We start from the raw sequence: 12,339 nt of genomic DNA on the forward strand, positions 1-12,339 counted from the left end.
AATGAGGATTAAGTATACGTATAAGCTTCTGACTGAAATTAAAATATCCTCTGCTGTGCGTACAGTGCGCACCGTTATGTTTTGAAGACAGGTTATTGAAACAACGCCTATCTTAACTTTTTTACAATCTTATTTTCGGAAAAAGAGCACATTTTATTCAATATTTCTTTACATCTGCTCTTAGGGGAAATGATGTAATTTAAAAGATTATGTGCATTTTGTTGACCAAAAGATTATTTTTTGTTGACTTTTGTGCTATGTACGCAGAGTGGTAATCAATAGTCCCAAGTGATCGACCTTATTCCCAATACTCGAGCTCATTTCTTATCGTAGAATGCAAATGTGACAAGTACACGTGTATAGACAATGAAAGGCCTATCATTAATCTCTGGCAACAACAAATTATATTATAACACTAAACGATCAGTGACCGCAAAGCTGAAACATTTCGAAGCTTTTTAGAGTTCCTATAAATATGCAGCTTGCCAATGCTAGCTACGAAGCAATTGTCAGTCCTATGTCGGAGCTGCATTAATAAAAATTTTTTATAAAAATGCCAAACAGTAAGTTGTACCGGGAACAGGGGGCCTAATGTTTTATAGACCCATTATTGCATCTTCGCAGAGCTTACAATCGCCCTTCTGCAACTTTCTGTGGGCAGGGAAGTTGCTTTAAACGTGCGCCGGGCAGCTGACAGCGTCAGGAAGCTGAAGGTGGATAACCCGCGGCTGCAGCTGGCCATTCTGCCGGAGAGCTTCAATGCGCCCTACGGGCAGGAGTACTTCCCTAAAGTTGCTGAGGAGGTGCCAAAAGGCCCGACCTGTCAGTCGCTGTCGCAGCTCGCCAGCGAGCTAAGCATCTATATAATTGGCGGCAGTATCGTCGAGCGCGAGGGCGACAAGCTGTACAACACATGCACCGTGTGGGGGCCCGATGGAGCCCTCATAGGCAGGCATCGCAAGGTATGCTGTAAAATAATATGGAACAGTCACAGAATGACCTGGTACTAACAGATCCACCTTTTCACAATGAGCATTGAACCCGCCAATTTTGGAGGCGTGGAGTTCGACGAAGCTGCTTTCCTGTCAGCGGGATCAGAGCCAACCGTGGTACAGATTGGGCAGCAGAAGATTGGCATTGGTATCTGTCACGACAAGCGCTTTGAGGAGCTTGCGAGGATCTACCGCAACATGGGTGAGCTAACACGCCAACCGTTGTTACTTGGTTTCCAATAAATATTTCTCCTAGGTTGCACCATGCTGGTCTACCCGTCCGCATTCTGCATCTGCCAGGGACCAATGCATTGGGAGCTGCTACAACGAGCCAGGGCGACCGACAACCAGCTTTTCGTGGTAACTTGCTCGCCTGCCCGCGACAACATGTCGGGCTATGTGGCCTACGGTCACTCGATGGTCGTAAACCCTTGGGCCCAAGTACAACGCGAGGCTGGCGAGGGCTGTGAGTTCATTGTCGAGGAGATCGGTGAGTGCTCTACCATAATCAGGGATCTTTGCAAGACTAACTGCTTTCGCTTCCGCTCCGTCTCCCGCAGATTTTGACGTGGTCGACCAAGTGCGCCGTCAAATTCCCATCTACAAACAGCGGCGCACTGATGTGTACGCTAAGGCCAGATTTGATTTGTAATGTTGTCAACAATTCAAAGCCCAATATATAAGGCAAATAAAGCAATCTAGAAACAGTGGGAGAGAAGTTTCCTGATAGGGCTTGACATGCTTATCGCTTCGAAAACATACTTAGACATAAGCAGTCACTTAATTGAAACAAGAGGAAAAGCTGACTTCGGCAAGCCGATGTTTGTATTCTCTTTCTGCTAAAACCATTTCATGCATTTAACGATATAGCAGAAACTGTATTAACCATATATATACTAATAAAGGTGGCAGATTTTGAAAAAAACGGACCGATAGTTTTAATAACCGATATACGCGGTAGAACCAGAAATGGCAAAGTGCTAAATGATTTCTGTGGTTTATGTTAAGGTTTAAAAGTGGTTTTGACCGAGAAAATAATAGTGTGAACATCTCGAATATTAAAAAAAATTTATTTATACTTCTTACTTTTGATTATAGTTGTTATGTATTTTCACTTACGCATAATATTTTAAATTGAACAATTTAATTATAATTGTTAATTTATAATTGAAGGAGTATTTATTTTTAAAGTTGGCTTTAAGAGTAACGTGTGGATACTTGAGGTAGCTATATGACTTACTCCTTTTTTATAAAATTGAGTTCCTAATTCTGGAAGTATGTTTGTACATTTGTAATTGTAATGGTCAAGTACGCCTTATTCACTTTTGGTTCCTCTTAATCTAAGAATTTGAGGAATACTTTTTTTAGGAATTCGCTTCAAAACTGACAGACTAGTTTGTTCAAAAACAAGAACAGTATGTCTGTATTTTTTTAATTTAAAAATTTCATATTTACTGCATTGTCAACTTTTAAATAAAATGAGAACTCCCATCGCAAGGGCATAATTAAAAAGAGCTTCAATACAGAAACGCACCGTGGTTTCTTCACAGCTTTAAAATTACAGCTTTTCTATAAGTTAAGTAGGACATAAGTCCTCTAGAAAAACTTATATTTTTGTTAACTAGCAATTAAAAATTTGACGTACAAGTTATATAAATAAGTTTTTAATAAAAATGATCTTGATCTTGATTGATTTAAATGATTTTATTTATTTAAAATGGTTCTTTAAGGATAGCAATCTTTTCTTGGCTAAGTTGAAACTAACTTTAAAAAATAGGAATACAACTTTATGAACGGATTAAAGGAAGCAAACCCTATTTGTCTTTACAACCACTGTGCAATAAAATCCGGCTTCCGTCGAGGGGTCCGTAAGGCCAGAAACAAAAGCTTTACTCCCAGTGGCTCTGAACAAGCGATTCAAACAAAGCACAACCAGAGCTGGTCGATGGCAACCTCAAATTTAGCGTTGGGCGTGTCGGTAGCCCTATTTCTGTTGTTGTGGGCTGGCGCAGGACATTGTCAGGTTAGCTACGTGCGTCACTTGTCGGAGCTGCGGATCAAGGAGCTTAAGGACTTAGCGGTTCGTCTGCAAAACTCAATTAATCCCGACAAATATGCCTGCGAGAGTTACTTTGACTACGTCTGTAGCCGCAATCGTCCGCTCTTCTCGATCATGGGTATGTTAACATGGGGTGTCTGAAGATAGTGCCTAATGCAAATACTCAATCTTAGGACACATGCCACAGATGAGCGACCTTATGCAGTTGCTGACTGAGCTCCAAAATGACCCAGAGCAGTTTGAGGCAAAGCAAAAGATGATGGACTTTTTTATCTCCTGTAACTCACAGCACGCATTGGATGACTGCTATCGTGAAACCTTTGAGTACTTCAAGCCGCTTTTCGGGTACATAGTTACAAAAAACCTCCTCAATGGAGGATCCCATGAGTTGGACGACTTTCTGGGCATTTTAGACCGCTTCGTTGCCAGAATGCAAAAAGAAAGAGAGTCAAATCCCGTTCTAGGTAAACTGGCAACGTACAAGCAGAAGTTCAAGACGCCGCGCGTCTACTTCCACGCCAGAGATCTAAGCCGGGAATATAGGGACGTGCGCATCTATCGGGAGAGCTACGAGCATAACATCCGCAACCTTGAGCTGCACCGAAAACAGAATTCGACTTACGAGCTGGGGGTTCAGCGAACAATGCTGGATTGGAGCATGTACCTCTTTCAGAGCCGGAACAAGCCCATGTCTTACTACTACTCCACATTCACCGTGCACTTGTACATGATGCTTTTTAACAGCCGGGAGCGTCAGCGCGATTTTACTCGATTTCGAGAAGAAGTAGAGTGTCTGAGGCTGCCGCAATTCGTCAATGTACTGGACGAAGCCAGAATGCTGGCCGTGATCTACTTAAAAAGTTTTCGGGCCGCCTGGATAGACTACAGCGCCTGGACCAACGCGCCACCACAAAACAATGGGATTTACGATCAAGAGAACGGTATCCTTCAGAAATACCACCTTGACAATAAGCGCATCTTTTTTACACTGTATGCCCAGAACTTCTGTGAGTTTGGCAAGGATCTGGCCGAGCACGTCTTTTTTCTAGGCCTCAAGCAGAATAAAGACTTTTTTGACATATACTCATGTGGTTTCCAAACGGAAAACTCAATGACGTGTGTTTAATTGATCGAACTTTGTATTACAATAATCTCTACACATATATGATTTTAAAACATAATATAAAAAGTAATTCATAAAAATGTTTATATTTACCACGGGAAATCACTGTGGACGAACGCACAAGGAAAGTGGGCGATGGCGACTACTTTTTATCAAGCGAAAACACCCTTTAACGAGGTAAAAGGTCGTGACGATCGCACCCACAACATACAAAACTACTAATATCAAATTTTGTGTCGAACAATTATAAATCATTCGTCTAAATAAATACACTGGCTTACATTTTCTCATTCGGCACGATTCAGCAAGCTTTTTAACGACACATGCATATTCTTTTACAGAGTGCGGAATGTGCAAGCTTAAGGAAGTTTTTACCAAAATTGTAGAACTAAAGTTTCTTAAATTGGCCTGTTTAGCACCACTTTAATATTTCGAAGACCTTAAAACAGTGCTTGGATACGCACAAAAAAAGTACAGTGCTCGGGCAGCGTTAGTTGTTCTGAACTGGTAAATGTGACCATTTTTGTTGATTTATAACATTCAAACGTGTCCTATTAAAACAGTGTGTTATAAGTCAAAAGTTGAAGAATCTCAAAGGCTATACAGTCAACAGTCTAAACTTTTAAACGATGGTACTTAAAAAAATCATATTAGTAAGGTCTACAGAGTATTTCAATATACCTTTCCAACGACATACAGCAAAAGACTGTAGCTTTAGATGTTCACAAGTAACGGCCGTAATAAATTAATTGGCAGAACAAAAGATTCTTATATTAAGCTGTTTATTATCAATTTTTCAGGACACTAAAAATTCTTTTTGGAACAAACTGACAAACAAAATAATATTGGTTTCGGAGAAAGAGCGGTGAAAGTGTAAGAGTTAAAATTTAAAGAATTTGATCTGTTGAAGCCGTTGTGGATAAATGCACAAGTTCATTAGTCTAATTGTTATCTTATATAAAATACGCGTCAAATGACACCTCATTTGTTAAAATACGATGTTGCGTTTAAAAGTTATTCGCCAAAAACGATTGTGGAAGACTTCTCAATGAAAATTTTATTTTGCTTGTCAGTTTGTTCCAGAACGTTATTTTAGGGCCGTGGACATTTTGGATAATGCTTAACAGCTTATTATACGAATCTTAAATTGTACCACTTGTGTAGTTTGGCGGCAAAAAAGCTATAAATAGCTAACTTATGTACACCTGTAACTTGTGAACTACTAAAGCTACATGCTTGTGCTATATTTCGTTAGAAAGATATTTCGAAATACTTTGTACGCCTTTCTAACATGATTTGTCTAAGCACCATTGTTTAAAAATTATGGCAAACGTGTATTTACTTATTTTTTTCGCCTTTCTTTTATTTCTGATAAACATACACGAGGTAAAAATCTAATGACGATCGCACCTTCAACAAACAAAAGGTGTTTTTGTTTGATATTCTTAGTCACGATCACCCGGCTAGTCGATTAGCCATCTTCGTCTCTCCGACTGTACGTCCGTATAAATATCTAGCGTATGCAGCTAAGATCTCGGAAACTATAAAAGTTATACAGGTTCTAAGGATTCTAGCATATTACAAGTGTATTTCATATATGAGCGCCACGCCCTACAATTTAAATGTTTTTTTAAAAGTGATTTGTTCTGATTATCAATATCCATTAAGCGCTAATGGTTTTAGTCGGACCATCCGTTAAAAAGTTATAAAGCGCATTGGCGTGGTTTGCAGTTTTGGGGACAGTCGCTTTGCTGCTTGCATGCATTGATTCCAATTAAAAAACAAACACATAGAGAACACATAGAGAATTCTGAAGATCTCGTCAAAGTTAAAAATGTTCTTAAAAATAGAACGACATTTCTTGAATTTAAAATGTTCTCATTGTGCGTGAATGAAGTTTATTTCGTTCTTAAAATCTAGTTCAGTCAAAAATGTTGAGAAAATTTGGAATATACGAACATAAACCATTTTATTAAAGTGGCTTTTCGACTCAAAGATAAATTAAGTTAAAATGTTCTTAAAGTAAGCACAAAATGTTTTCTAGAAAGTTGAACTTGTCCTTAACCAAGTCTAGACAGAACAAGGCAGGTAGAAGTTTTTTGAATTTTTTACAGTCGTAAGTAGCATAGAAGTTAGACCATATGCCTTCCGTTCCAAAGGTTGTGAGTTCAACTTGCGTAACGATTTTTTTTTTTAGTGAGTTTTTATTTGAACATTAAACGTCGCAATTTTTTTAAATACTAGAACCCAGTTACTTAAACATACCCTTGCAGTTATATTTATTAAATTTAAAAATACAAAAAATGATATTCCCAATAGTATATATGTCAGAAAACACCGAAGCTATAATTTGTTTCATATTATTTTACCACCAATTTTTCGATCGTTCCTATGGCAGCTATATGATATAGTAATCCGAAACTCAGAACTAATTAAAAAAATGTTATTTCCAAGCTTAGGAGGTTATATGTTAAAAAACACCAAAGATATAATTCTGTTAAATTTTTTTTCCGATTATTCCTATGGGAGCTATAAGATATAGTTGTCCGATCCGGCTGGTTCCGACTTATGTGCTACCTGCAAAATATATACGACTTTTGGTAAAGTTTCAGTCCGTTAGCTTTAAAACTGAGAGACTAGTTTGCGTAGAAACGGACGGACAGACGGACATGGCTAGATCGACTCGTTTAGTCATGCTGATCAAGAATTTATGTACTTTATGTGTTCGGAAACGTCTCCATCACTGCATTGCAAACTTCTGACTGAAATCATTATACCCTCTGCAAGGGTATAACAAGGAAGAACGATACAGTCAAGTGTCTCGACTCTCAGATACCCGTTACTCAGCTTAAGGGAGCAAAAGGAGATATACAAGCAGCAAAGTGACATTGTGAAGCCCCACCTACTAGCGATTTCAATATTTGGTAATGTGGGCGGCAGACAGATCTAAGCGCTATGGGCGTTTGTAGGCGTTAGAGTCGGCGTGGCAAACTTTCTTTAAGTCAACCGATAGATATTGACAAAACCAATATATATCAGTTGAACAATTAAACAGCCCACAGTTTTGGGCGGCTTGTGGGCGTCATAGTGGGCGTGGTATTTTCACGTAACAAACATGCGCTGTGTACGAAAATAAGGAATCTAAATATGAAATCTAAACTCTCTAGCTCTTATTAAATCCGAAATCACAGCGTTTCCTAGTCATCCTGGTCAAAAATATATATACCTTTTCTTTTAATATTTCATTCCAAAATAACATACAAATGTTTTCCAATTTAAACAAAAAATTGTAAAATAAAATATACTTTAGTTTATAACTACACTTAGGGAAAAGGCCGTTCTCAACGTTCTTGATTTCAGTATTTTCGATCTCAAATGTGAGCCAAGATCGACTCATACTAAAAATGGGCTTTTGAGAATGGTCGATCTTGATTTCGGTATGAATCGTTCTCGGTTTCAACATCGAATCGATTTTGAATTCGAGAAGAACCGTTCTTGGTTATAACATCGCATCGCATTAAGTCTATATACTTTGAGGGGGACGTTACAAAGTCGGACAAACTATAAATGTAGTTTCTTGATGGATTTTTTACAATGTACGATCTTAAATGATAATTGTATTCTACTTCAATTTTTTCACAATAAACACTTAAATTTAATTTGGAAATTAAAAATTGCCGTATTTTAAATAACATAAAATTATTCTAATTTACACCTTCCACTCCGTCAACCCTAAAAAGCATACGGAGCCCAATCGGTGGGATGGCATCTTTAATTTCATCATTATTTATATACTGAAAGCACTCGTAAGAAACCCCGGCACCTAAAACCAGAAATGATTTTTATTAATACTATACAAATATATACCCTTTACATTTATGTCGTGCTTAAGATGACTGTGTATAACAATCACAATCTATTACATACACTTGGCAGAAAAAGTATGCGTAAAAAAATTTACGGGAACTTTAGTGTTAAAAAAAACATGTTAAAAAATCTAAAAAAATTTCATTTTAATTTTTACAGATAATACTTTAATTCAATATGATGTCGAGCCAACCGATTTGGCATTCACTTGACCAATTTTGTTGTGTCCTCCACCGATATTTTATTCCTTTGGAACCAAAAGTCATCCTCCAGCGCATTAATGTAAATTTTCTTTTAGGATGTTGATATACATCTTGTGGTCCATTGTGGATTTAATAAAAACAAGATTTTCAACTCCACTGGCCGCCATACATTCCGAAACCATAACGCCACCACCACCGTGCTTAACGGTTGGGCGAAGGCTGTACTAGTCTTTCGCCACACAAGCGTACGGCCCTTAATCCCGAATATGCAAAACTTGCTTTCGTCACTAAAAATTATTGAATTTTATGGAGAATTCCATTCGTTTGATTTTGTTGACATGTGATATGAGTGGTTTCTTCCGGGCAGTTCGGCTGTTATAGTCTTCTTTCTTCAAAATTTTTCATACAGTGTCGTTATGAAGATCCTTATCGTCAGATCGTCAGAAAATATGTAAGAGGCAGAAGGAAGCGTTTCCGACCCCATAAAGTATATATATTCTTGATCAGGATCACTAGCCGAGGCGATCTTGCCATGTCTGTCTGTCCGAATGTCCGTCTCTCCGTATGAACGCTGAGATCTCGGAAACTATAAGAGATACAATATTGGGATTAGGCATGCAGATTCCTGAGATTCCTGCGCAGCGTAAGTTTGTTTCAGCATTGTGCCACGCCCACTCTAACACACACAAACAGCCCAAAACGGTGGCTCCTAAAAATTGAATGCTAGAATAAAAATTTTAACTGAAATGTACTGTCCTCATCCATACCTATCGATTAACCCAAAAAAAAGTTTGCCACGCCCATTTTAACGCCCACATACCGCCCACAAACTTCAAAAAATCGTAAATATGAACGCGGATATCTCGGAATGTATCAAAGATAGAGAAATGGGATCTGAGATTTAGATTCCGTAGCCTTCTACGCAAAGTACAGTACAAAGTAAAGTTTATTACGCGAATATGCCACGCCCACAAGCGACCCAAGCCTGTAGCGCCCACAATTTTCATGCTAGATAAAAAATTTTAACTGAAATTTATTGGTCTCGTTAATACCTATCGATTGATCCAACAAAATTTGCCACGCCCACTCTAACGCCTATAACGCTTAAATCTGGCTACCGCCCTCATAACTATACATATATTGAGATCACGGGTAGGTGGCACATTTCAATCTCGCTTTGCTGCTTGCATATCTCCCTTTGGTCCCATTAGCTGAGTAACGGGTATCTGATAGTCGAGGTACTCGACTATATCGTTCTTCCTTGTGTTACTATGACTTCCCTCAAATCATGGCTAATTTCTTTTGACTTTTTCCCCATAATAAAAATAACGTCTAGTTACAACATGAATATGCCAGAAATGATTAGAAACATGTAAACAAACTTTGATTTACAGTTATCAGCCAAAGCCGCAATTTAAAAGCTTTTAATACCGTTCTTTTTGCATTCTTTTCCTTTGTACGCATACTTTTTCTGATGCGATATCGGGCCTTTTTGTACATTTTAATTTATATAAGGAAAAATATAAGTGTTAGAAATTTAAGAGTTTAATTAAACGACAGGTAAATAAAGATATTATCCGTAAAAATTAAAAGAAATGTTTAACATTTTTTGAACATGTTTTTATACCCGTTACTCGTAGAGTAAAAGGGTATACTAGATTCGTCGGAAAGTATGTAACAGGCGGAAGGAAGCGTTTCCGACCCCATAAAGTATATATATTCTTGATCAGGATCACTAGCCGAGTCGATCTAGCCATGTCCGTCTGTCCGTCTGCCTGTCCGGATGAACACTGAGATCTCGGAAACTATGAGAGCTAGGCTATTGAGATTTGGCGTACAGATTCCTGAGCTTCTTACGCAGCGCAAGTTTGTTTCAGTAGACTGCCACGCCCACTCTAACGCCCACAAGCTGCCCAAAACTGTAACTCCTACAGTTTTGATGCTAGATAGAAAATTTTAACTGAAATGTATTGTTCTCATCAATACCTATCGATTGACCTAAAAAAAAGTTTGCCACGCCCACTTAAACGCCCACCATCCGCAAAACCTGTGACGCCCAAAATTTGCATGCTGGATAAAAAATGTATGTGAAATGTATTGCTATCGTCAATACCTATCGATTGATCCAAAAACAAATTTGCCACGCCCACTCTAACGCCCATAACGCTTAAATCTGTCTACCGCCGGTAGGTGGCGCATTTTAATCTCGCTTTGCTGCTTGCATATCTCCATTTCCCTTTGAGTAACGGGTATCTGATAGTCGAGGTACTCGACTATAGCGTCCTTTCTTGTTTTTAACTATAAAGTTCCCGGAAATTTTTGTATGCATAAATCTTCTGGCAAGTGTATATATACATACATATATTGCATACGCATATGTTTTTGTACTTTTGAGGTTATGTTGTGAATCACCGTGCGTCCATGCAAACTGCGTAGTTACAAGCATAGAGTAATGAACTATATAGAGGCGCCAATTGCTCTGCCGCTCTCTTTAGATAATGAGGCTATGATGCCACCTAGGCGAAAAAAGCTTATTTCCCCTCTTTTTGTAAAGTTCGATCGAACTTGTAATTCATTCCCACCTCATTCTGCACCGCTCTTGCTCACTGTTTTGTTTTTGTTTTTAATCGAAATCCCTATTGCTGTTGCTTCGCACCTAAGTTAGCTTCAAACTTGGCCTTGAATTGGCTCTTAGCAGAGGTTGGGCAGAGGTTCGGGCAGAGCAATTGGCGACTCTATATACAGCTGTGTTCAATAAAATAGCAGTGCGACAGAAGCAACACTATATAACGGTTTATTAGCATAGTCCCTTTTTGTTAGTTGATCGCTAGTACATTTTTTTTGTAAAATGGATCGTAGAGATAAGAAACAAGTAAAAGTCCCGTTAGATCTGGTTAGTTTTTGGGTTATTTTCATATTTTTGCACACAAGCACAACGTTTTGGCTTATCACTGAAATAGCAGTATTTGATATTCTCCCACGAAAAGTGCCGAAAACTTTTGTAATTTGGTGAAAAGTGAGTTTAATTAAGATCAGTATTACAAATTATACGACAATACACAATAACTATGGAAAATTTTTTATTTTAGTGGGAAGAGGACCTCATTGTTCCAAGGGAGAAAGAGAAAAAATCATTGAGCTTACCATTATTTGGTAAAAGACATCTCAAAGCCAGGATGGAGTTTGCCAAACGCCACTTGAATTGGCCACTATCCAAATTGCGTAATATCCTTTGGACAGATGAGTCCAAACTGGTGTTATTTGGTGGAACAGGCTCAAGACAGTATGTTCGTCGACCACCAAACACCGAGTACCACCCAAACTATACGCTTAAGACCGTTAAGCATGGTGGCCTAAAAATCATGGTATGGGCATGTTTCTCATACAGCGGTGTGGGCCCTATACAAATGGTCGATGGTATCATGGACCAACAGGTGTATGTAAATATATTGAGAAACGTTATGATGCCTTATGCTGAGGATGAAATGCCCCAAATTTGGACATTTCAGCAGGACAATGATCCAAAACATACCAGCAAATTGGCCAAGGAGTGGTTTAGCCAAAACCAAATAGACGTAATGCCGTGGCCAGCACAGTCCCCTGATCTAAATCCGGTCGAAAACCTGTGGGGGGACATTGGGCGATATGTGTCGAAGAAATCCCCGACTTCTAAGCCGCAGCTTTGGCAAGTTGTGCAGGAGGGATGGGGCCAGATTCCCCGCAAACGTTGCGAGGACTTAGTGGACTCCATGCCACGTAGGTGTGAGGCTGTAATAGCCAATAAAGGCTATTCAACAAAATATTAGATCGTAATCAAATCGTTATTTAGTAGAATTAAGTTATTTATAAGCTACATTGAATTTTATCATATTTTTTTTTAGCACTGCTATTTCAATGAACACCATAAAGCAGTCCTTTTTGTTTGTTATTATCCATATTTTCTTTAATATTGAAGTACCTAAGATGAACAAGTTGTTAAATTATTTAAAAATAAATATATTAAGCTGTTATAACTAAATTTGGTCTCAAAGTTGTGTTTATAATAGTATTTTTCAAATGTGAACGTGTAGGTCGTAAGCACCGCTATTTCAATGA

The 12,339-nt window shown here is 38.4% G+C and overlaps 2 protein-coding genes across 2 annotated transcripts; both read left to right on the plus strand.

Moving 5' to 3' along the window:
• Positions 1-414: 414 nt before the first annotated feature.
• LOC108011604 (omega-amidase NIT2) lies at positions 415-1,700 on the plus strand. Its single transcript, XM_017076774.4, has 5 exons — positions 415-563; positions 625-962; positions 1,014-1,194; positions 1,249-1,482; positions 1,553-1,700. The coding sequence occupies exons 1-5, from the start codon at positions 554-556 to the stop codon at positions 1,642-1,644; spliced, it is 855 nt and encodes a 284-aa protein (XP_016932263.2). The 5' UTR covers positions 415-553; the 3' UTR covers positions 1,645-1,700.
• Positions 1,701-2,875: 1,175 nt separating this feature from the next.
• Positions 2,876-4,464, plus strand: LOC108011601 (uncharacterized). The gene is made up of 2 exons (XM_017076772.4): positions 2,876-3,169; positions 3,225-4,464. The coding sequence occupies exons 1-2, from the start codon at positions 2,938-2,940 to the stop codon at positions 4,175-4,177; spliced, it is 1,185 nt and encodes a 394-aa protein (XP_016932261.1). The 5' UTR covers positions 2,876-2,937; the 3' UTR covers positions 4,178-4,464.
• Positions 4,465-12,339: the final 7,875 nt, after the last annotated feature.

This window comes from Drosophila suzukii, chromosome 3 (assembly GCF_043229965.1).
Source record: "Drosophila suzukii chromosome 3, CBGP_Dsuzu_IsoJpt1.0, whole genome shotgun sequence".
NCBI lineage: Eukaryota > Metazoa > Arthropoda > Insecta > Diptera > Drosophilidae > Drosophila > Drosophila suzukii.